The following is a 25,800-nucleotide window of genomic DNA, read 5'->3' as shown; positions in this document are numbered from 1 at the left end:
TCCTAATATAAAACCATTAAAAGGTCTGCTATTCTGCCATCCTACTGCTTTGTAATCATTTATTGTATTGTGGTTTTACTTAGCTCTTTTAACGTTCTAATTTGTTAGGGGCTCTGGGGACCCCTTGGGGTTGAAGACTGGCGTATAAAAATTTGAAAACAAATAATAACTATGACCAAACAATACTCGGTATCTTGCTGTCTACCAAGGGCAAGGATTTCTCAGCTTTAAATATTGAAGCTTCCTGACAGAGTGTGAGGCTGTACATGGACAAATGCAGATCCCCTACCTGCCCTGGGGGGATTCCACACGTCGTACTGAGGGTGCTTCAGTGCGCCCCCAAAGCAATCGTGTAGCTTGCCTGTTCGAAGAGACGAGGAAGAGGCGTCCTTGCCACCACCCACCTACCTCCTCGCTGGCCTGGTCGGAGAGCTCGGCCGAAGCTCTCCACCCCGCCTTCTTCCTCCGAGCTCTCCGACCCGGCCGGCGAGGAGGTAGGTGGGTGGGTGGCGGCGGCAAGGACGCCTCTTCCTCGTCTCCTCTTCCAGGCAAGCTACACGATCGCTTTGGGGGCTCATTGAAGCGCCCTCAGTACGACGTGTGGAATCCCCCCTGACCTGTAATGCAACAATAGTGATGGTTTTTCTGCTCTGAAACATGTTTCTGTATCAGCTCCAGAACTCGTCTTTTATATTAACGCTCACTGTCATCACCCTCAACACTCATGTCGTACCCAATGTCCAATCCCCCTTTGAATCTTGCAATGGCTTTGATCGCAAGGACATCTTGAAACAAAGTACACTCTCTGACAGTGCGGTGCTAGGAACTCAGAAACGATATTGTAAGACACTTGCCAAAAATAGATTTTTAAAAAACCATTTGCAGCAGTGTGAAACATTTCTTAAAGGCTTTCTTATGCACAAAGCACAATGGGAGTAAGATCTGTAATAGGAAAAATGCTACAAGTGTTTGGCCAGGGACAAACCAGTCTTTCTCAGCCACATTTCACTATCTGTAAAATGGGAATAGTAGTGACTTAATCTCTCCGGGTTCCAGTGAAGATGAATGAGAAACATTGCGTGTTGCAAGGAGTAGGTAGAAAGATGCGATGTCGCATATTTTTTATTTATTTACTAATTTCTACAACATTCTCTGGGAGGTTCACGAAAGTAAACCCCCTGAAAAAACAACATGATAAAACATAATATTTTATTTATTTATTTATTACATTTTTTATACCGCCCAATAGCAGAAGCTCTCTGGGCAGTTCACAAAAATTAAAACCATAATAAAACCATCAACAGGTTAAAAACACAAATACAAAATACAGTATAAAAAGCACCACCAGGATAAAACCACACAGCAAAAGATTAAAATACAGAGTTAGAATAGTAAAATTTAAATTTAAGTTAAAATTAAGTGTTAAAATACTGAGAAAATAAAAAGGCCTTCAGCTGGCAACGAAAGGAGTACAGTGTAGGCGCCAGGCGGACCTCTCTGGGGGTCTCATTCCACAACCGGGGTGCCACAGCGGAGAAAGCCCTCCTCCTAGTAGCCACCTGCCTCACTTCCTATGGCAGGGGCTCACAGAGAAGGACCCCTGTAGATGTTCTTAAGGTCCGGGCAGGTACATATGGGAGGAGGCGTTCCTTCAAATAACCTGGCCCCAAACCGTTTAGGGCTTTGAATGTCAATACCAGCACTTTGAATCGGGCCTGGACCTGGACTGGCAGCCATTGAAGTTGTAAAAGGACTGGCGTAATGTGATCTCGCCGGCCAGTCCCTGTTAGTAAACGGGCTGCCCTGTTTTGTAAACTTTAAAAGTTTAAAACATGAAGTCTGTGTCACATAGCATGAAAGAAAATGCATTGAAGATGAGGTACGGATTTGCCCACTGGACCAAAGGGGTTAGGCCCAGGTCTTTGCTTTCACCAATGAGTTCACACAAGATATAACTATCTACAAAAATTGGATCTACTATCTCGACTTTGATACACATAAAGAGCTCCTGACTTTTTTCTGGGGAAAAGGTTGGTCATAGCTGCTAACTGGAAATCAGCAAATGAACTTTCTCTTAGCATTTGGAAACAGAGAATTTGGGACTTTGTCCTAATAAAGAAACTCACTATCTTCAGGTACAGAGGCCAAATAGAAATTGACACATTTTATGGAATATGGTACCCATTTATTGAATTTTCTAGTACTGAGAAGAATACACAACCTCCTGAGACACACGGAACTCTATGACGTGATCCATTAGGATGATAAGTGATAATTTTATCAGATAATCTTGCTTGCACCAAATAGGAGTCCTGAGTGATAAAAAAAAAGACTATAAAGAAATTGCCTCCCATGTGGTGTATTTGGATTTGTTACCATTCAGTTTGAAAAATTCATTTAGAATAACAAAGCAAAAATCAGAATAAAAGCCAGCAGCAGTGTAAAGATGTAAAAACGTCCCAACCACAATAACTTATTTAAAAATAAAATTGAAGGACTAAAAAGCCCTGGGGAAATAAAAAGGGCTTCGCCTGGCAAGAGAGAAGCAGTCCACAACAGGGTGTCACCACTGAGAAGCCTCTGTACAAATAGAGCATTGGACTTGGATTGGGGTGAGAGACCTGGGTTTATATTCCTTTGCAAGCAGGAGGCTTTCCCGAGGACTCTAGGCCAACTACTACGTTTCAACCTAAACCTACCTCACAGGTTTGTTACAAGGTCTAAAATTAGGGAAATTCTTCTGCACCAACGCACACATACACCACCCATATACTGCCCCGATCTCCTTGGGCTACAAAAGTGATAAATAAAAAGCACCAGGCAAAATACCGGCTGACCTTCACGTCTATTCTTTGAGGTCATGCCAATGCACGACTGGGGGAAAAAGGCCAGCTGAAGCTGTGAATATCCAGAGAGAAGTAGTAAACACTAGCACGTAGCATTACAATTTTTCTACAGGCAAGGAAGTGACCTAGTTCCCCAATCCGGTTGATTTATCGAACTGGAAGCTGGAATCAAAATGATGTGCCGTTGGATTATGCATTGTTCCGGAGAGCACTTCAGTTCATATCATCAACTGTTGAATTTAGATTAAATTGACGGGGCTGGCTCCATGTAGAGGCTTTGAATGATTTTGGGTTTTTTGTTTATTTGCAGTTCTTGTCTATTTGGCAAAACCAAACCTGCTTTAAGATATAAATTAATATATATATATATATATATATATATATATATATATATATATATATCTCAAACACAAGGTTAAGCAGACACTGGATGGGGCTGTAACTGAATGGTTGATTACACACATTACATGCAGAAGGTCCCAAGTTCCATTCCTTCATTAAATTTATATCCCATCTTTCCACCAAAAATGGTACCCAAGCCACTTCATCCCTGGCAATTCCAGTTTTCACCATTGTGAGCTTTTGTTTACCTTAGCAGCTCTTCCCATATTCCACTCGCTCATGATTAAGATGACTTTGAAATGGGTGGAGGAACCAGAAGTTGGTTGAGCATTTTATTGTTTGCAGTTGTATGATGCATTCGACAACTTACTTGACGCTTCGAGGAGCAAACTCGTTGTGGTATTAAGCGATGTCATGGAGCATTTCCCCTCCACGCCTGTGAATTAAGGACAGTTCCAGCTCCAGGTTTGGGAGGTCCCTCCATGGGGCCCCTCCCTCAATGAGTCTACCTTCTCACTTCCATTGTCCCCAGTTGCTACTGGCTTTCTTGACAGTCAGAGAGCCACTGAACAAGTAGGCAGTGGCATCTACTACTTCTTGGATACTTCTTTGTCTCAGACTCTGTATATTCCTCTAATTTTTCCTCCCAAGCCTTCCTCTCTCCAGGCACTCCCCTTATCCATTGACGATGTCACCGTCTACTCTGTTGAACAGGTACGAAGTCTTGCCTTTATCTTGGATTCTCTTCTTTGTTCCCCAAATTTCATCCCTCACCACGTCACGTTTCTTTTTGTAGTCTACTTTGGTCTTTCATTCAATGAAAACATGCGGTATTGTTTGTAAAAGGTGTGCAGGGGTTGAAATACAGCTTGGCAGACTTCAGATTTGAGTTCAGCACATCCAAATCATATATTAATAAAATATGTCTGCCCGTGTCTACTCAAAAACACCTCTAGAAGTCACCATTTCTGAAAGCCTGATGAGTACCCTTGATCTTACCTACACGTCAGTACATTGGCTAGTGACTAAAACTATTTCAAATATGATTTCATTGGACTAGGATTGCACAGAATCTCTCCTGGGCTAGGAAAAATGGAGAAGAGTGCCTCCAAGGTCCCAGAGAATTATGAGGTGGCCAACATCCTAAAGTATTTGGTTTAGAAGAGCTAACTGTCCTCGCACTTCCTTGTTTCCCAACACAATCTTTTTGCGTTCTCTTTTGTTTTCATCTTCCATATTGTCAGTTTGAGCTGCAGAAGTTTCAGACATCTGCTTGCCAAGAGATGGCTTTACTAAACATAGCATTAGATCAGCTGAGATTCAATTGAAGATGATTCTATCAGGAGGAGATGGAGAAACTGCTTTAATAACCATTACTGAGCCTGCAGATCATAGAATCACAGAATGGAAGGGGCCTATAAGGCCATCGAGTCCAACCCCCTGCTCAATGCAGGAATCCACCATAAAGCATCCCTGACAGAGGGTTGTCCAGCTGCCTCTTGAATGCCTCTAGTGTGGGAGAGCCCACCACCTCCCTATGTAACTGGTTCCATTGTCGTACTGCTCTAACAGTCAGGAAGCATTTCCTGATGTCCAGCCAGAATCTGGCTTCCTGTAACTTGAGCCCGTTATTCCGTGTTCTGCACTCTGGGAGGATCGAGAAGAGATCCTGGCCCTCCTCTGTGTGACAACCTTTTAAGTATTTGAAGAGTGCGATCATGTCTCTCCTCAATCTTCTCTTCTCCAGGCTAAACATGCCCAGTTCTTTCAGTCTCTCTTCATAGGGCTTTGTTTCCAGACCCCTGATCATCCTGGTTGCCCTCCTCTGAACACGCTCCAGATTACAAGAGGGGGGCAGGATTAATGCACGCTTGGTTAGCAGACTGTAAATAAAGTCTTCAGGTGCAGTTAGAGAAGAGGTAAGGTCTGATCCATGAAGCTGGAAAGCATTCATTTCAGTACTGATGGCTCCAGACACTTTAATTTCAATTTTCAAAATGAGAATGTAAGCTGCACGACAGAAGCAGGGCAAACCAGGGTTGAACTTCTGCTTTAGGGACCTTAGTTCAAATTCCTCTCTTTTTATGGACCCATTCTTCAACCTGAAGCAAGTGCCTAGCTCTCTGCTTCAGTTCCCATCTATAAAATGGGAATAACAGCGAACTAAATAACTGAGCTGCTGTGAAGACAAACAGGCGAAAATAATTTTAAAAATTAAAAAAAATGTTATCATAAATCACAAGTGCATTGGACCAACTGTCAGTTGATAAGACAATGCAAGCTTTTCAGCCTCATGGAGAGCTTCAGACGGCATGAAAAAGCAAAATTTAATTCTGAGCTTACACGCAAAAGTTAGGTAGCACAGTCAGAATCAAAGAGAAGCAGCTTCTCGAAGATCAACATCGTCTCTCCAAAGGTTATCTTTGCTTGCTCCTTGAAACAGGAAGGGGGAAGTCATTGTTCTCAAAATTCAAACAAAAATGTTGGCCGTAAAATCTCTTTTCAAACATTTTAACTCTACGCATCTTCAAACTTCCTTTTGAATGGGCTACGAGAAGAGGCCACCTTGGTACCAAAATGGTATTGGTAGCCGCTATCCCTTGCAACGAGAAATACCACTCGAGGAAGACAATTCGTTTCTCTGCTGGCATCACTGATTGAAGGGATGGGTAGGAAAAGCACTTTTAAAGACAGCTGAAGCACCCCCATCACTGTCCATCCACCTGTGCAGGTAACCTCTTGGATTTGTAACCTACACCCATTTATTCCCAGAGCAGATTATCATTCAGATGGCTTTTTACAAGATGTCACAAACATCTTATAAAAGAAATTCCAGTTGTCAGCAGGGAGGTGAATTGGGCAGAGAATCATGTACCCATAAAAAGACACGACAGACAACAAGGTGATTGCTTCACCCCCTTAATAATTAACGTTACAAAGGAGACACTGTCCAGACAGAGAGTCACCACACCTATTGGCAACAGGGAAATCAAAAGGTGGCGGTTCCCTGTCGCCTCCCTGACTTGCCATGGGAAACTACTGTGGGGGAATAACTAAGTCAGGGGAACATGAATTATAGTTGTCTATCACATTGTGGATCAAGAGAAGATCCCCCCTCCCCAACTTCATCTAATGAATTTGACAGGCAGTAGATGCAGGACACACAGCGTAGAATTCTTAACACGACATGTCATTCACATAGATTGCTCTTTCCCCCACTCCCAGGAGATGAGAGGAAGAACAGGGCCTTTCCACCAGCCCTGATGAAAATCAACTTGTTTTTCTTTTCCTCTTCCCTCTTCGTCCCTCTTTCCTTGTGTGTTGGGTCTTTAGATTGTCAGCCTGCAGGCAGGGATGGTCTTGTTTACCGATTGATGGTGAGCTACTCCAGGAGCCTTTCGGGCCGTGGAGTGGGATAAAAATACCGTAACTAAATATGTCAATCATTTATGGTGGAAGAAGTAGTGCGGTGATGGCTTAGATAGCTATCAAAGAGGTTAGACGAATTAATGAGTTCTACGAAAGATATTCTGTGCTGATGCCTTTTGCCATGTGCCACTGGCATGCACCATCAACACTACCTCCGTTGGCCCTTGATGACTAGATCGGGAGACGAGAGGAGCAAATGCTACTTTCTCCACAGGTGCACCCAAGCTTTCCTTCACCTCCCTCCCTCCTGGAAGCAGGTTTCTTCCACTGCTTTGCACAGCCAGCAAGATGGGAGAACAGTCCAGAGGGTTTTGCCTTCCTGGCTGCTCTTGCCTGCTTCCTACCCATGTTCAGAGCAAATGTGCCACTGAGTATTGCTATTTCTCTCTCTCTTATAGATGGCTTCAAAGGCGGTTTGGACCAATTCATGGAGGACAAGGCTCTTGGTGGCTCTACATTACCTCCAGGGACAGAGGCCAAGGCCTCCGAGGACCAGTTGCTGGGGAACAACAGGAGAGAGAGAGAGAGAGAGAGAGAGAGAGAGAGAGAGAGAGATTCCCTTCATGTTCTGCTTGTAGGCTTCCCAGAGGCATCTGTTCCTCCCCCTTCCTTTCCTTGTGAGTCGTGTCTTTTCAGATTGTAAGCCTGCAGGCAGGGACTGTCTTCTTTAATTGATTATATGTAAGCCATTCTGGGAGCCTGTTTGGCTGAGGAGCGGCATAACAAAACACTTCAAATAAAACACATAAATCTTGCTGGCCACTGTCAGAAACAGAACGCCCGTCCAAAAGACGGCCCTCAGTTCAATCCGGCAGGATTCTTCTTCTGTAGAATGAACGGGTAGATTCAGTTTTGACCAGCTGGAACCGTCGTTTTCAAATTGCGTTCCAGAGAACCCTGAGGTTCCTTCAGGGCATCTCAATAGAAGATAAGTCACAGTGGACAAGCCCCCCCCCCCCCTCTCTCACACACACAAACTTCTGCAGATTAGGGATCTGGAGGAAATCTGCAATAGATTCAAATGAGTTTTGATCTCTGTTAACCTGACCTCCACAGTGGATCAGATTTTCTGCAGGACTCAGTTTTCACATTAGCGCATTTGTGTAAGGGATGCTTATTGCAAGTAGAACAAAATTCTGGTTTTAAAAGATCAATTCCAACAATGAGCAGACGACAGGAAAAAAAGCACCTGACAATCTCCAAAACTTCACTAAACCCACAACTTCACACACACAGAAAAAACTTCACAAAACCTCTTCTGGATGCATGGTGCCATTTTGGCTACTTTGCGATCTGTGCTTGGAGAATGGGCTTGCGATTAGCCCATAGGATGGAAGCAAGCATTTGTTAGGTGACAACAAGATTCTTGATTTTGATTTTGCTCCTTTGAAAAGGCACAACTAAAAACGGAGCGAGAGATCTTCTCTCTTCTTCCTCACACCCCCCACCCACTTACCCCCGTATTGCAAAACCTCAGTAGTGATGAATTGACTAGCAGTAAAAATTCTTGGGATGCCTGGCCTTAGGACAGATTTTCAGTAGGTATCAGGAGACTTTGCCTCACCTTGCCTACAGGCAGGTCCCCTTAAAAAAAAACACAAAAGTACTTTTTCCACTCTTTTTGTCTTCGGCCTTTATGCAACGACCTCCTGACCTAAGGTGACGGAGCGGGTGGTAGCTGGGGATAAGTGAGATTCTGACACAATTGCAACATTCTTGTCAGCTGCCATTCTCCACACACCCCCTCGGGTACAAGGTAGAACAGGTGGAGTAGGAATACGAGGAAGAGGCAGCTTGGTGCTCCCCTGAGCATGGGAGAAGCCACACGTTCAGCAAGGCAAAGAGCGGAAAGGGGGAAAATGCAAATTTATCTTCACCACTCCTAACCTCTGCCTGAAGGCCGTCTCCTCAAGTTAAAGATAAGGCGGCAACGTTAACGGTAGTCTATTGTTAGCTCTGTTAGTCTATTGTGGCACAAACAGCCAAGAGTCCGGCGGCACCTTAAGGACAAACCAATTTATTCTGGCATAAGCTTTCGTGCCAGGATAAATTGGTTCATCTTTAAGGTGCCACAAGACTCTTGGTTGCTTTAACATGAGTGAAGCAGCCGAGGAGATTCCAGCTACCTACCTACCAAGATGTTTTCACTTCACCAAGCAGTATTCATCAACATTTTTAGCCCATTCTTCCTTAGAGATACACATAAGATGTGAACACCCCTAATTTATCTTCACAACTACCTTAGGAGCAACCACCCAGGACATTTTTCTGCCTGAGGAAAAGGGAAAGATGGCACCCCCTCTCCCAGTTCTACGTTCAGAAGCCAACCAGACTTTCTTCAGTACTTGAGATGGGTCAACGGCCTCCACCACACCTGAGAACAGCAGCGTAGCTTAGATGGCACAGGGTGGGCCGCACGGCACTGTCATATCTCCACTGGAGAAATCCTCCTCAGAGGAAGAGCTAGAGCTCCCAGATCAGTCACTGTCACCAGACCAGGAGGAGCTTAGACCCTCAGGGGAGATGGTTACAGATCCATCCTTGTCAGGGAAAAGGGACTCCACCTCTGAGGCTGAGCAACTCCCTGGCCCCCAGTCATCGCCTCAAGCAGCAGGCCAGTAGGGCTCCTGCGAGAAGGGATGCTCACTTATACAGGATTCCCTGGAGAACATGATTCCTCATGAGTAGGGCTCTGACCAGAGAGCTCTAGCTATGGAGGAGGATGCCGTCATATCTCCAGTGTAGAAGTAAGATTCAACTGCCAGGAAAGCTTCTGTACGTGGAATGGGGTTGGGCGCCATTTTGTCCATTGTCTCAGGAAACAAGGTATCTTGGGCCACCCCTGGCTCTCCACCTTTATCACAGCAGTCAGTGGGATGGAAAAAGCAGACTCCTGACACAGGTCCTAGAAATTCAGCATAGTGATTTATTGTCACAGACAGAACTAGAGATGGGTCCTTTAACCTTAGCTTCCCCTGTAGTGCCTAAAAAGCCAAGCCAAGTGTACTATCCATCACCAAATTCACAAGGTGCCTGAGCTGGGCCTCCCATTTCACGGAATCCTCAAAAAGATTCATCTTTCTTGGTTTTCTTCTGGATGCAAGGATTTAGAATTGAAGTCTTCAGCTTCCTATCATCGAAGTTGGAGGAAGAAAGAAATAGGACCAATTCAACTTATCTCCACTACAGACTTACAATGGGGGTCTAGGCTGCTTAAAGGGCCAGGTCTACCCCTCAAAGAATCCTGGGAAATGTAATTTGGCAACGTGCCAAACTACCTCCAGCATCAGAGGCAGTATGTTGGGGAACATGACCGAGAGGGCAGTATTGCACTCATGTCCTGCTTGCGGGCTTCCGATAGACATCTGTTGGACACTGCGCAACAGAATGCTGGACTAGAGAGAGACGGGGGCATTTGGTCTGATCCAGCATGGCTCTTGTGCAGTCTCTGTTGCAGGTCCCCAACACCCAGTGGAGGCTGGTGGCTTCCATTCCAGGGGGCTGTAAATCCATTTTGGGCTTCGGTCAGACCGACCAGACCTCTAAAGGAGCTATCCAAGGTGCTGAACCCTATTCCCCAAATAGTTCAGTCCCTCGCTTCGCTCCTGTAGAGTTCTTACTGAAACCCAGAGCAGATTCCCAGCTCTCCATCTCCCAGCACTGCCCAGCCAGCATGAACTGTAGGACATTTTCCGATCAAAACATGCATAGGATGGTGTCCTAAACTATTTAGGAAAGTTGGTTGGATCAGCCTTTCCCTTAAGAGTCCTCAAGCCAGCCTTCACACAATACAAACAGAATAAGCCGTCTTAAATAGAACACGACCATCAGGCTAAATATCTACTGTTGCAGGAGGGCCTCAATCAGCCTTCAAAGCAAGCCTCAAAGCTAGTAATGCCAAACTAGACAAGGCTTTTCATCTGCATTGCCCTGCCTCATTCATGGGAAGTTACCCGGGATGATGACCCCTCTAGTGTTTCCCCGACTGCTCTTCCATCTTTTTTCTTACTGTAGAAAATCTCTTACGGAAGAAAAGACAGAATCGCCGCACAATGCCTCCTGATTGGTAGCGCTAGGAGCCCCTTGTCTGGAAGCATCCATCGTTCCAACTGCATTTGCCCAGGAACCGAATTACCTAGCTGAGTCGCTACTACTTCCCTCTCTTCTCTGGGTCTTAAGACACACAGGCTAAGGGAAAATGTGGAGTTCCAGTTTCTTACCTCGGTAGAAAAATATTTATCTATAAGACGCAGCGCGGCTCGGTAGACCAAGTTGTTCTCGTGGGTCTGGAGACGTTCGATCTTCTCCAGGCCGTCCAGCTCTTCTACCAGAAGACAGAGCTTTTCCGTCTCGCCAAGCTTCTCAGCCGACTGGTATTGGGAGACAACACAAGCAACTGTTGGACTCCCGTGATGCTTTGCCTAGCCAGCAGCAGTGAACCTAGGGGATCCATTTTGTCCTCAGGGCCATTCATTCATTCCCTGCTTCTGTACAGGGGTGGTTCTCGTAGAACCAATTCTGTAAAAATAAAAAGTTGGCTACTCGTTTTGATTTGCTGGCTTGGTCCAAAGTAATGGAACCAAGCTTTGGTACCCACATGCTGTGAAGAAGACTAAAAAGGAGCAGGGGAAATGGAGGCATTCGAAAGAGCACCTTATTTGTTATTATTTATTTATTTAGAATATTTATATACCGCTCCCCATTGAAAAATTTCGGAGCGGTGTACAAGGTAAAATGAAAATAAAAACAGAGTAAAACAGTTAAAACAAAATTTAAAAAGAAGCAAAAATCAGAAATCCAAGGCTGCATGTTAAAGAAAGGCTTCTTGGAATAAAGATGTTTTCAGGAGGCGCCGAAAGGAGTACAAGGTTGAAGCCTGCCCGACCTCCAGAGGCAGGGAATTCCACAGGAGGGGCGCCACCACGCTGAAGGCTCTTCCCCTGGTGGATTCCAATTGGAGGATGGATCTAGGTGGAACCACCAGGAGCAGGCCCTCGGATGACCTCAGTGACTGGGCAGGTTGGTAGGGGAGAAGGCGCTCTCTCAGGTATCCTGGTCCCAAGTTGTTTAGGGCTTTGTACACAAGTACAAGAACCTTCAACCTGGCCCAGTAGCGAACAGGCAGCCAGTGCAGTTCCCTCAGCAGAGGAGTTACATGCTGGAAAGGGGCAGCTCCAGACAACAGCCGAGCTGCAGCGTTCTGCACTAGCTCCAGCTTCCGGAGCAGCTTCAAGGGCAGCCCCACATAGAGTGTGTTGCAGTAATCCAATCTTGAGGTTACCAGTGCCTGTACCACCGTGGCCAAGCTATCCCTGTCCAGGAGAGGCCGTAGTTGGAGAACCAACCGAAGCTGGTAAAAGGCACTCCGAGCCGTGGCGGCTACTTGAGCCTCGAACGACAGAAATGGGTCTAAGAGTACCCCCAAACTACGAACCTGTTCTTTCAGAGGCAGTGCCACCCCATCCAACCTTTTTTTGACACTAAGTGAAGACCTTGTTACTTCTCCAGTATTTTAACAGTTTACCATCTTAGTCTTTTAACTCTGCTGTTTTAAATCTGTATTTTAAATCTGTATAAATCTCTGCATTGCTGCTCGGTTTTATCCTGGTTGTGCTTTTATATTGTACTTTTACATTGTGCTTTTCATGTTGCGGTTTGTTTTCGTACTATGAATTGTATTTGATGGTTTTCATTTTGTGAACTGCCCAGAGAGCTTCAGCCATTGGGTGGTATAGAAATGCAATAAATAAATCAGCTTACCCAGTCACCAAGATCATCATATGAGGTGCTCCTGGTGGTTTTGCATGGACCTGAGGTCCGTTTAGGGTCTACTTGGGAGTAGAGCTTTGAGTGTACTGACTCTCTCTGTGTGAAACTCCCTGCCTGATAATGTCAGGCAGGCACCAATGTCACTCTGTTTTCAGCGTCTGCTAATGACATTTTTATTTAAAGCAAGCTTTCCTTGAATGACTAGCCAGGTTTTTTTGGGGGGTATAACTTGACTTTAGAATATTATTTTATTCTTTCGTATTCCCGCACCCACCCCTTTACTATTCACTGCTTGGTAATCTTCTTTAGAAAAAGAGCAGTTAATACATTAGGTAAATAATCACTACGTTCAACATCTAAGGTCCTCCTCCGGGTGCCTACTCCGAGAGAGGCTCGGAGTGTGGCAACGAGGGACAGGGCCTTTTCGGTGGTGGCCCCCAGACTATGGCCCCCAGACTATGGAATGATCTCCCTGACGAGGCTCGCCTGGCACCAATGCTGCTATCTTTCCGGCGCCAGGTTAAGACTTTCCTCTTTGCCCAGGCATATGGTGGCACATCCTAATCACCCACATGTTTAGTTTTTAATCGGTTTTTAATGTTTTATGTGTGTATGTTCTGTGTTTTAGAGTTTTAAATTTTGTATACTTGTTTTTACCTCAATTTTAGAATTTCTGTAAACCGCCCAGAGAGCCCTGGCTATGGGAGCAGTATATAAGTGCAATAAATAAATTAATAAATAATAAATTAATAAAATAAAAATAAATATAGGGTTTGAAGGCAAGTCTACGTGAACAACCAGGTCTGGTTCTCAGGGAGGCCTGTGCAATCTCAGGCTTTCCCTTCTGTAGCTCAGTAGGTAGATCCCCTGCTTTGCATGCGGAAGGTCGCAGGTTCAATCCCCAGCATCTCCAGGTAGGTCTAGGAAAGAATCCTGCCTGAAACCCCAGAGAGCCATTGCTGCCAGTCAGTGTCAACAAAACTGGGCTAGATGGTCCAATGGTCTGACTCAGTATAAGGCAGCTTTCTATGTAACCTCAGAACTGTGCAGGGTGGAGAAGTGGGGCTCTCTCTTGCTCCCCGCTGGCTACAGTCTTAACAGAAGAGTAGGAAGGGGGGATTCATTCAGTTCACACTTTAATGTGAACACCCCTAACGTTGCTCTAACATCCAGAAGCCTGAGCAGTCAAGCTAGGGGAATTTGGCAGAGAAGCAGTAAAACCCAGTCACACACTTTCCTCTTATGAAGGAAGATGACAACAGCTGGGATTGTTTAGCTCGGGGAAAACGGTGAGAAAGGGGAGACATGATAGAGGTTTGTTTACAAAACTATGCACGGTGTGGAGAAAGTGGATAGGAAAACATTTCTCTCCCATAATAGTAAAACCCAATGGGGTCAGTAGATTGAGGGGAGACATGAGAGCACTCTTCAAATACTTCAAAGGTTGTCACACAGAGGAGGGCCAGGATCTCTTCTTGATCCTCCCAGAGTGCAGGACACGGAATAACGGGCTCAAGTTAAAGGAAACCAGATTCCAGCTGGACATCAGAAAAAACTTCCTGACTGTTAGAGCAGTATGACAATGGAATCAATTACCTAGGGAGGTTGTGGGCTCTCCCACACTAGAGGCCTTCAAGAGGCACCTGGACAAGCATCTGTCAGGGATGCTTTAGGGTGGATTCCTGCATTGAGCAGTGGGTTGGACTCAATGGCTTTGTAGGCCCCTTCCAACTCTGCTATTCTATGGTTCTATGATCCCAAGAACCTGATTGGTGAGGAATTCAGGGAAGATCAAAGGAAGAAACTCTTTACACAGGGCAGAGTTAAATTATGGAATGTGCTACCACAAGACATAGTGATGGCCACCAATTTAAAAGAAGGTTAAACAAATTCCTGGAGGAGAAGGGTATCAATGGCTACCAGTCCTGATGGCTATATCTACCTCCAGTATCAGAGGCAGTATGCCTATGTACACTAGTTGTTGGGGAACATGGTTGGAGGGTGCTGTTGCACTCATGTTCTGCATGAGAGTTTCCCGTGTTTGGCCACTGTGTGAACAGGGTGCTGGACCAGAGAGACCCATGGTCTGATCCAGCATGACTCTTATGTTTTTATACCCACACACACAATCTTACCAGGAAGATAGTGGAGATGCTATCCAAGATCACAAGAATGGTTTTGCCATCTTTGATAGTCAGTAAGTTCAGCAGAGGCTTCAGGACTCCTGCCCGGACCATTTCCACCACTTGCTCTAAATTGCCTCCAGTTGTGAAGTTGGCTATGGCCCAGACAGCCTCCTTTTGGGCCTTGAATTCTCCCTGTAGAATGTGAGGGAAGGATGAGTGAGTAACATGGCAGGTGTGATGTGCCATGAGAATGACTGCACAATAACACTCTGTAGCTATTGGCAGTATCTCCACAATCAAAGTGAAATTCTGCACCAATGCAGAGAAACCTGGAGTTTCTGCTGATATTGCATATTCAGAATAAGCATGAGTTAGTTCTGGTTCCAAAACTCATCACAAGGAGGCATCATAAGCCATGGAGGGCATCAAATATGATCCCTCCGGCTTCTAAGACTCCTGTAGGCATTTTCCCATACCTCTGGCTTCTGAGATTTCCCCATCCCCATGGCTTCTGAGATTCCTTTGGCTTCTGAGATTTCCCCATCACCCTGGCTTCTGAGATTCCTTTGGCTTCTGAGATTTCCCCATCCCCCTGGCTTCTGAGATTCCTTTGGCTTCTGAGGTTTCCCCATCCCCCTGGCTTCTGAGATTCCTTTGGCTTCTGAGATTTCCCCATCCCCCTGGCTTCTGAGATTCCTTTGGCTTCTGAGATTTCCCCACCCCCCTGGCTTCTGAGATTCCTTTGGCTTCTGAGATTTCCCCATCCCCCTGGCTTCTGAGATTCCAGCAGGTATTTGCCATCCAACACATTTCCAAGCACATCCTGGCAGCCAGAAGGACTAGAAACTTTTTTTTCACTTGACAAAAAGATTTTCTCGAAGTAGATCCCCTTTCTGCACCGCACAATCAGCATCAATACCCAAGCCTGATCAACAACCAAAGAACTTCTATTACAGGTTGTTGACTATAAAATGAACTATAATCCCAGTTGCTGCAAGATGTTACCTTGTCCAGCAGTTCCACCAGGGGAGGCAGCAGCCCACATGTGATGAGCTGTTGGATCTGACTACACGGCCCTGCTGCGATGTTGCTCAGCGTCCACGCTGCCTCCTTCTGCACGGTGGATTTATGGTGCCGCAGGAGCTGCGGCAGGACTGACAGAACACCCGCATCAATGGCCATCTCTGTTTGCAAATCCGTCCCAGTGACAATGTTGCCCATAGCACGCAGAGCTGGAGTCTAAAAGACAAACCAGGGTGGGAAATGAATTAATCTTAGGATCCCTTCCAATAGCCAACTGAGCTGGTAAATGCCAACATGATTGGAGCCCAAAAAGGGGAGCAGTAAGAAAGGGTTCTTCAGACTACAAGCCCAATGAGGACCAGGCATGTTTAGAAGTCATCTTCAGCAGTGGCCAATAAAAATCATAGAATAGCAGAGTTGGAAGGGGCCTACAAGGCCATCGAGTCCAACCCCCTGCTCAATGCAGGAATCCACCCTAAAGCATCCCCGACAGATGCTTGTCCAGCTGCCTCTTGAAGGCCTCTAGTGTGGGAGAGCCCACCACCTCCCTAGGTAACTGGTTCCATTGTTGTACTGCTCTAACTGCCAGGAAGTTTTTCCTGAGGTCCAGCTAGAATCTGGCTTCCTGTCACTTGAGCCCATTATTCCGTGACCTGCACTCTGGGATGATTGAGAAGAAATCCTGGCTCTCCTCTGTGTGACAACCTTTTAAGTACTTGAAAAATCCTTGTAGCATTGCTTCCCCAAAAGATCTCTTTGCTTACCACAATAGACAACTCTGAATTGTTCATGAGCTTTACCAGCTGTGGCAGAAACCCCGCCTCAACCACAACTTGGATGCGATCATTGGACCCATCAGTCAGGTAGGACATGGCCCAGCAGGCGTCCGAAAGGATGTCCTTGTCTTCATGTTCCAGTAGACTGCTCAGCGCAGGCAGCATCTCCTTCACAGCTCCCAAAGGAGGGTACGGGTTTTTGTTTCTACAAAGGTTGGACAGCGTCCATGTGATGTTCCTCAGGAACTCAACCTGAAATCAGAACATGCTTTGCTTTAATGTATCTGATTGGCTGAAAAACTGAAGAGAGGCCTTCTAAGAACTCAAGAAGAAGGTATAGAAACTCAAGCCAGGGGCGCAAACCCAGCCCTTCCCAGATGGCTATATCTCCTTCCTCTCCCCCATCAATCAATCAATTATTTTGTGGTTTCATGGCTTTTGCTGTTTTCTCCCCCATTCTAAAAGGTTGAAATGCTTCTCCCAAAAGTTACTGGCTTTAAGCTTACAGATGCTTTTTGGGAGCCCAACTAGATCTGGAAAGCTCCAGATTTCCCTTCTAGTTCTAGATCATCCATTTCCAGATTAAGTTCCGAGCGGATCCTCAAGTTGGTATTGTCACGGGCCTTTTCCAATCTGGTGCCCTCCAGATGTGTTGGATGAGAACCTCCAGCACTGGGAATGGCTGTTCAACACATCTGCACAGCACCAGTTTGGAGAAGGCTGAGCCAGGGCAAAGGGATTACCTGGTTATCTCAGCACAAATAGAGCCATAACTGGCTACTCAAATGAGCAGAAGCATATACAGGAAGCAGCTAATTTTGCTTTATTGGACCTGGTGAGAACGTTATTAAGAAAATGCTAACGCACCTCTCTTAAAACAATACAAGATGTCTTTTTATAAAATCCAAATGCCAAAAGTTTAACGATGAAGAATTTAAAAACGTAAAATTAGTGAAAAATAGTAATTGTATTACAGGGGAGATACACAGACACAAGCAGGCTTGCACTGAATTTGGCTAACAGGCATAAAAAATAGTTGTTAAAATGACGTGGATGGTATCCAAAGTGAAGATGCTTAGTTAAAGCCCTTTCACTTAGGCTGAAGGGTCATTTGAGTAATAGACAGGCGTCAGACTGTATTCCAGGACAAAAGTGTAATTAAAGTTTTCACTTATCAATCAATGAGCAAAAAATACTGTGTAAGGGATATGCATCTTATGTGTAAGGATATATATCAAAAAAGCTTGAGCTGCAGATGTCTAGGGGGGGAAAGGTTTAATTAGCAGATTTTTGAGTAACAAATTATCTTCTCAAAAAATATGATTCAGAATTGATCGTATCTAGCCTAAAAGGTGCACAAGCCTTGGTATGTTTTGATTTTTCAGGAATGTTCAGTAATAAGATAATTAAAACTGTTAGCCCTACTTTATGGGACAGTAGATAACATTGGCTTTGTGGTAATTTTTACACAAAAAAAGTATAAGTATATGCTGATTTTAAAAGGCTTCTTTTGTCCCTGTCACTACAACAGACTATTCAGTATTAAACAGGGAACTTGATACTCAGAACAAGATCTCTCCTTTTAAGTTCTTAGGTCTAAAAGTCTAAAAACAAGAAATGTTTAAGAAGTTCTATTTCCTGTTAAGCTATTAAGATCTTTAGCAAAGCTCTGTTTATCAAGAAACGTTTTTATATTATTTGATGCAAATTATATTGAGATGTGATGTTACAAGTATATTTCTAATTAAAAAATTCAGAAATGGATCCAAAGATATTTTTTTTCTTTAGTAGTTCTTGCTAGTACAAAGCCAAAATTGAATCCACCTAAAACAATTTCTGGTGTATGCTTTATTTGAAGTGTATTGCTCAGCTATGGGTAGTTCACTAGCAGCCAAAATCTCCTTAAACAATGAAACTACAAGTTTGAAAACACTCCACAAACGCCAAATCTGTAACAATACATACCGGAGTAGTAGGTACCACCAGAGACAGAAGGGGAGGGATCACGTTGAAGTTGATCAAAGTGTCTCGGTACATGGGCCCGTCACCTGCAGAAAATAGGTATTTTATTTATTTAATGACATTTGTACTGCCCAATAGCCAAAGCTCTCTGGGCAATTCACAACCATTAAAACCATAAAATACAAGACAACAAAATGCATTTTGAAAGTTTAAGACTACAATTCTTTTTTAAAAAAATGCATTGTAGTCTGACTCGCTCCTTAGTTGGGTAGGTATTATTATTATTATTATTTATTTATTTATATAGCGCCATCAGTGTACATGGTGCTGTACAGAGTAAAACAATAAAATAGCAAGACCCTGCCGCATAGGCTTACATTCTAATAGAATCATAATAAAACAATAAGAAGAGGAAGAGAATGCACCAAACAGGCACAGGGTAGAGTAAAACTAACAGTATAAAAGTCAGAACAAAATCAAGTTTTAAAAGCTTTAGGAAAAAGAAAAGTTTTTAGCTGAGCTTTAAAAGCTGCGATTGAACTTGTAGTTCTCAAATGTTCTGGAAGAGCGTTCCAGGCGTAAGGGGCAGCGGAAGAAAATGGACGAAGCCGAGCAAGGGAAGTAGAGGCCCTTGGGCAGGCGAGAAACATGGCATCTGAGGAGCGAAGAGCACGAGCGGGGCAATAGTGTGAGATGAGAGAGGAGAGATAGGAAGGAGCTAGACCATGAAAAGCTTTGAAGGTTAACAGGAGAAGTTTATATTGGATTCTGAAGTGAATTGGAAGCCAATGAAGAGATTTCAGAAGCGGAGTAACATGGTCGGAGCAGCGAGCCAAGAAGATGATCTTTGCGGCAGAGTGGTGAACAGAAACCAGCGGACTGATGTGAGAGGAAGGAAGGCCAGACAGAAGAAGGTTGCAGTAGTCCAACCGTGAAATAACCAGTGCATGAACAAGCATCTTGGCGGAAGAGACAGACAAAAATGATCGAAGCCGAGCAAGGGAAGTAGAGACCCTTGGGCAGGTGAGAAACATGGCATCAGAGGAACAAAGAGCACGAGCGGGGCAATAGGTATAACAGGTGAGCGTATTTCTTTATTTGTGCCCCATCACTCAAGGTAGCTTACAGGCATGATTAAAACAATGAAATGCAATAAAGCATAAAAAAAGAGTACCCAACCCAGAAGACCCATTTCCAGGCCAAAGGCCTTTCTGAATAAAGCAGTCTTTGACGGCCAGCAGGAGGACAGCATGGAGGGAGCAACCCTAGCCTCCTTTAGGAAGGAGTTCCACAGCCTGAGAGCGGCCACTGAGAAGGCCCTCTCTTGGGTCACCACCAAACATGCATCTGAAGGCAATACTCTCAAAAGAAGAGCCTCTTTAGTCAGCTATCCTTGCAACTACATAGAGTATCTATCCCCAACCTGATGCCCTCTACAGAAGAACATAAGGAGAGCCCTGCTGGATCAGACCATGGGTCCCTCTAGTCCTGTTCACACAGTGGCCAACCAGCTGTTGATGGGAGAACCCCAAGCAGGACATGAGTGCAATAGTGCTTGTGCATCCCTGGTCGCTGGTTGGCCACTTGTGAACAGAAGGTTAGACTACATGGACCCTTGGTCTGATCCAGCTGAGCTCTTATGTTCTTAACAGCACCCTCTCACCCATGTCCCCCAGCAATTGGTGTTCATAAGCATACTGCCTCCGATACTGGAGGTAGCATATAGCCATCAGGACTAATAGCCATTCATAGCCTTTACCTCTAGCAGTGTTGAACCACGATTCTCATCATTATATAGGTTACACAGAGAGCTGCCCTATACCGAGTCAGAACATTGGTCCAACCAGCCCAGTATCGTCAACACTGACTGGCAGCATCTCTCCAGGGTTTCAGGTAGGGTTCTTTTCCAGCCCCACCTGGAGAAGCCAGTGATTTAACCTGGGACCTTCTGCATGCAAAGGAGGGGCTCCACCCACTGGGCAACCCTCTTTTCTAGCCAGCAAGACCATTGGCAATGTGGCGCTCCTGGCCAAAGCCTAGCTGTCCATCAACTGACGCTCTTGAAAGTCAGAAGGCACTACTGCTGCTTACCTGCGATGTTGCCCAGCGCCCACACAGCCTGCTCACAGATGTGTATATGTGGAGAAGACAGCAGGACAACCAAGCCCTGGATGCCGTTGGCCTCCACAACCACTCGGGTCTGGTCGGACGTCCCTGACGCTATGTTCGTAAGGACCCAGGCAGCCTCAAATTGCAAGTTGGGGGAGTCGTGGTGATACAAGAAGTCCACTATTTTAGGAATAATCCCAGTTTCGATAACTTGATTTATGGGTGGATTCTTCTGCTTGGACAGCATCTTTCTGTTGAAGACACAGACAATAGCCTGGAGAGCCCATCTCAGGGGCTTTGAACCTTTTTCAACCCAATGGCCAAACCCCATTTTAATAGCATATTGTAGCTTAAAGCTTTTACTGCCAGTAACTAAGCCTTAGGAGAGGCATCACAACCTTTAGGGACTGCGAAAGAGCCAGGAAACTGCCAACCAATTGGTGGTTGGTCAAAAGGGGGTGGGGCCAAGGGAAGGAGGTGGAGCCATCTGGACAACCCTGGAGGGCCGAATGTGGCCCCAGTCCAAGGCTGCACACCCCTGGATTATCCAGAGGAGTTGCAATGCTGATAGAACTACAACAGATTTGCAACAATAACTGAAGTGTGCTCTCTCTTTTCTTTTTCCACAGATTCCTGGAGCCACAGGCGCATCCTAGAAGGCCATGCCGGGATGTTCTCAGATAGTATTGAATGATACCAATTCAACGGTGTACAAGCTACTGCAGCAACAGATGATGGTCTTTTTAAAAAAGCACGGACCCCAGTATTGTAACTGGGCAGGGCCACTTTGAAGTCTGGTTCCTGGAGACAGAATGGAAGTGAGTACTGGAAGTATTCTTCCCGACTTTTTGACTGAGGCTACCCTATGAAGCAGGTTTGGCTCTAGTATACCTGACGGCCTGAGCAGCTTTCAGCTGAAGATGTGGCTCCTCCGATTGGATCACCTCGACTATTTCCTCCAAAGAAAGTTGGGAAGCCTGCATCAGGGGAGAAGAAAGGGAAATAGGTGTCATCCAGGAGGGAGAAGCAGCAGCATGCACAGATGTTTGTGGCCAAGCCAGAAGCCCAACCACCAATGCATTGGCCACAACCACTCTGTTGAATTAATCCAGGAGAAGGGGGAAAAAAAGGAAAAATCTCGTCATCTGACCCCGGCAATGGGCAGAGAGAATTCGGCTCCATTTTCCTGCTATGCAAATGTTCCAATAACTGCCAACTCAAGAGACAAACAGAAACCTTTACACAGCTATGGGCCAATTCATGCATTAGTCGCACACTTTAATTGTCACTGCTGCTATAAAGCACTCGCCTCCAACCCATGGGTGGGGAATCCAACCTGGGTTGCAGCCTCACCTAGGATGGGCTGTGCTAGCAGAACCGTTTTTTGTTGTTTATTCGTTCAGTCGCTTCCGACTCTTCGTGACTTCATGGACCAGCCCACGCCAGAGATTTCTGTCGGCCGTCGCCACCCCTAGCTCCCCCAAGGTCAAGTCTGTCACCTCCAGAATATCATCCCTCCATCTTGCCCTTGGTCGGCCCCTCTTCCTTTTGCCTTCCACTTTCCCTAGCATCAGCATCTTCTCCAGGGTATCCTGTCTTCTCATTATGTGGCCAAAGTACTTCAGTTTTGCCTTTAATATTATTCCCTCAAGTGAGCAGTCTGGCTCTATTTCCTGGAGTATGGATTGATTTGATCTTCTTGCAGTCAAAGGCACTCTCAGAATATATGATGGAGCAAGGATAGGTAACCTTTTGGGGCTGTGGACAGATGTGGCCATTTGGGAAAATGTCCAGGGCGCCACCACAAAATGGCTCCTATGGGTGGTGTGGCAAAGGACAAGTAACCTGCTCAAAAGACTAAATACACGGCAGAAGAGGGGGCTGAGCCCCAACACACTAAAAGGCTCCCTTTTCAGCATCAGCAGAAATGTATTCCCAGCTGCTAGTAAGAAAAGGTGTTTAAAGAAGTGGAAGGGTAGGATACTTGGTGGGTACCCAGAAAGGTGTCTCAGGGGTGCATTGGTGTCTAAACTGTAGTACAGAATTCTGACTGTGTCTCCTAATACATGTTTGGACTAAAGGTGAGTGATCTGAAAAGGTTGATTACTGCTCTTCCGCAACCCGGTGCCCTCCAGTTGTTTTGGATTACAACTCCCATCAGCATTGCCAATATTCAGGAATGGTGTGAAGTGAAGTCCAAAATACCTGGTGGGGTGCCAGGTTCGGGAATGCTGATATAGAAGACACTTCTTACTCCAGTCTGCTTCTACCCCCATGCCCTTACCTCATTCTTCTGATCTTTCTCTGGAAACTCATGATCTTCCGGGTTGAAACAGATGTTCCTTCGTTTCAAGATCTGTTCATCTTTCTTAGCCTTACGAAGTTCAACTCCAACTTCTATTCTTTGCCTCCTCATTTCCTGCCAAGGGGAGAAAGACCAGCACCGGGGTGTTTGTGACAGCAGAACTTTGAGTATTATAGTCAAGGGCGGGGAGAGAGAACCTGGCAACTGACAAATCAAGAAGACATTCTGCAACCTGAAAAATGCAGGACCCAACATTTCCAAGGGTGCAAGATGTCATTTTCGGGGTGTGTGTGTGGTTATGCTGGAAATATGCAGATACAATAATTGTTTAGTTTTTTGGGTTTTTTTTACTGAGAGTACTGCTTTTATTATGCAGGGATGCCTTAAACTTCACAAATAAGAGAACACCCACCCACAAAGAATTTCCTTTATGTCACACCATTCCCAGGAGGAAAGCAAAAACATTTCACTTGCAATGTCTCAAAATTTGAAGTGTTGAAACACATATCATTCACTATCCAGTTGCACAAGGGCACCTTTTGAAAAATAAAATGTAAAAAGCCCCTCCTACGTGGAACAATTCTAGAAGTAATAACTTAACGTAGTGCATAAGTAACCAAGTCTATCCCCAACCCTTCCCAGCCAAAGGTAGTTTAATCAGGATATTTGATGTGGGGAATAGAGTACACAATGTGGTTACTGTGTTATGATGAAAAAACTCAAAGCTTCTCTTGGAAATATTAATTGGAACACTTGTCATGCCTTAAAATATTTACATCTCAGCATCTCACACTTCCTTTATGTTTAGATTTATTTTTTTTAAAAAAAGAAGGCACTGAAAACTATCAACATGCTAATTTTTCACTCTTCATGTATGCTATGCATATATATGCATATATATATATATATATATATCTCCCCTAGGGATAAAAATGTTAATTAAAACGTTGGTTTTAGATTTGACAAGCTCTGTATCCATTTGTGTCAACCAATTTGACTAGTGTTGCATTCATTCACCATACTACTAATTAATTTTATGAAACAACGCAATGCTGAAAGCGGAAAAATAGAGCAGTGGAAAATTCCCAGACCACCGCCGTGGAGATAAACTCTAAAGTGTAGGAGACGCTCCAAGATAATCCTAATGTGCTACCTCTAAGGCACCTATATACAGCAGTTGCTAGGATCATGGGTGAGAGGGTGCTGTTGCACCCGGGTTCTGCCTGGGGGTTCCTGGTCGACAGCTCTTTGGCCACTGTGTGAACAGAACGCTGAGCTAGATGGACCCATGGTCTGATCCACCAGGGCTTTTTTTATATTCTTATGTTCACCTCTTTATTACTTTGACGGCCTACATTGTGCTTCATACACCATCAAGCAGCCACCCAGGGTGGGGATCCACATACTTACTGCAAAGTCCTTGCCTTTGTTTTTGAATTTCTTCATCCGTTCATCTTGCTCATTTGTGGTAGGCATCTTCATCACAGCTGTCCAGACGACAGACGACAGACCAGTTTGTTGGCAGGCTGCAGTCCCCTCACACCTAAGTGATCAGAGACACATTTCACACCAGAATCTGGATTTCAGCAAGGTTTTTTTAAACCTATTTTAAGAGATCAACATGTACCCTTTCTATCCTGTGATGCCTCATTTCCCTGCAGTTTCTCCGGAAGTATATACCTTTCTTTGGAGGGGTGCCCTGTCAGCTTTGCAGATGTACAACAGACATAACAGGCCACCCCTATAAAGAAAACAGTTCATTTAAGGATTTAGCACAGTGCTGTCCCTACCATTAGGCAGAGCGAGGCAGTCACCTCAGGCAGCCGATGCTGAGAGCTGTGGGTAACATGGCCTACCTTATGCCACCTAAGTTAGCCTGCTGCCTCCAGGCTTGGCCAAGGACGCTGTCGCATTGCCAGTGTTGAAGCAAGACAGTCAGTCTAGTCAGCTTTCGTATTCGGAATAGGAGGAGGCACCATCTTATCTTTTGCCTCAGGCAGCAAAATGTCTTGGGCGTGCCCTGATTGAGCGTGCTCACTGTTGCGGGTAGGAATAGCAGGTGGGAATAGCTAGCTAACTGGAACTTCGCAGGAAGATACTGCAACATTTTGTTGCAGCCCACTATGGCCTCTACTACTTTTTATGCATTTATTACATTTCTATACTACCCAATAGCCAAAGCTCTCTGGGCAATTCACAACAGTTAAAAACATAAAATACAAGTATATAATATATAAGTTTAAAACTACAGTACAAAAAATAAAAGTAAAACACATTGGCTGTTTTAATTGAAAGCTACTTTATGGGGTCCTCCCCCTTAAATCAAAAGGCAGAGTATGAAATATGAATGATAAAAAAATGCTTCTTCCAGCCTATACTTTTAAAACTCATTACTTCTCTAGTCTTAGGAAGGTTTAGAACACTGCTTGAAGGTAGCTAAATATTTGATATTAAAAGAGGGCAAGGAAAGTGGAGTTTATTTCAAGCTAAATCAAACTCAGTACTTATAGTATATTTAGTTATTTATTTATTTATTATTGCATTTCTATACTGCCCAATAGCTGGAGCTCTCTGGGCGGTTCACAAAAATTAAAACCGCTCAAAGTATAAAGCAACAGTATAAAACCATAATATAAAATACAATATAAAAGCTCAACCAGATAAAATATCTATATTAATATCTATATTAAATGCTTATATCCCATTTTCCCAGCTCACAAGAAGCTCAAAGCAGCTTACAAGTATTAAAAACATTAATCAACAGCGTTCAATTAAAAACAAACATCAAGCAAATAAACAACGCAAAGCAAGAGAAACACCCGGTGACATGCACTGCGATTTTCAAAGTGTGTTTTAAGGCCATCTGGGGAAATGGCCCCCTTTAAGCACTAGTTCAGAAGCTAAGACTGCAATCCTATACTCAGTGGTCCCGTTCAGAAGACACCATAAACCATGGCTTCAAACATGGTGGTTAAGCTGGAAAGCCAAGCCATGTTCATAAGACACCTTAAAACCATGTTTTTTAACCACAGTGAATAAGGCCTTTTGCTTTATTCACTGTGGTTAAAGCCCTGGTTTAAGATGTCTTCTGAACAGGGCCAGTTTCTTGGGGC

At 44.7% G+C, this 25,800-nt stretch overlaps 1 protein-coding gene across 1 annotated transcript; it reads right to left on the bottom strand.

Moving 5' to 3' along the window:
- Positions 1-5,540: 5,540 nt before the first annotated feature.
- Positions 5,541-24,163, bottom strand: KPNA7 (karyopherin subunit alpha 7). The gene is made up of 10 exons (XM_063143488.1): positions 24,098-24,163; positions 22,667-22,801; positions 21,274-21,359; positions 20,365-20,633; positions 18,277-18,359; positions 16,300-16,563; positions 15,518-15,751; positions 14,522-14,704; positions 10,838-10,987; positions 5,541-5,621 (listed from the first exon to the last, which is right to left on the bottom strand). Exons 1-10 carry the CDS (start codon positions 24,161-24,163, stop codon positions 5,541-5,543), a joined length of 1,551 nt encoding a protein of 516 aa, XP_062999558.1.
- Positions 24,164-25,800: the final 1,637 nt, after the last annotated feature.

This window comes from Elgaria multicarinata, chromosome 17 (assembly GCF_023053635.1).
Source record: "Elgaria multicarinata webbii isolate HBS135686 ecotype San Diego chromosome 17, rElgMul1.1.pri, whole genome shotgun sequence".
In the NCBI taxonomy this organism is placed as follows: Eukaryota; Metazoa; Chordata; class Lepidosauria; order Squamata; family Anguidae; genus Elgaria; species Elgaria multicarinata.
Note: the sequence above shows the minus strand (reverse complement) of the source record. Positions and strands in the feature narration are given on the sequence as shown.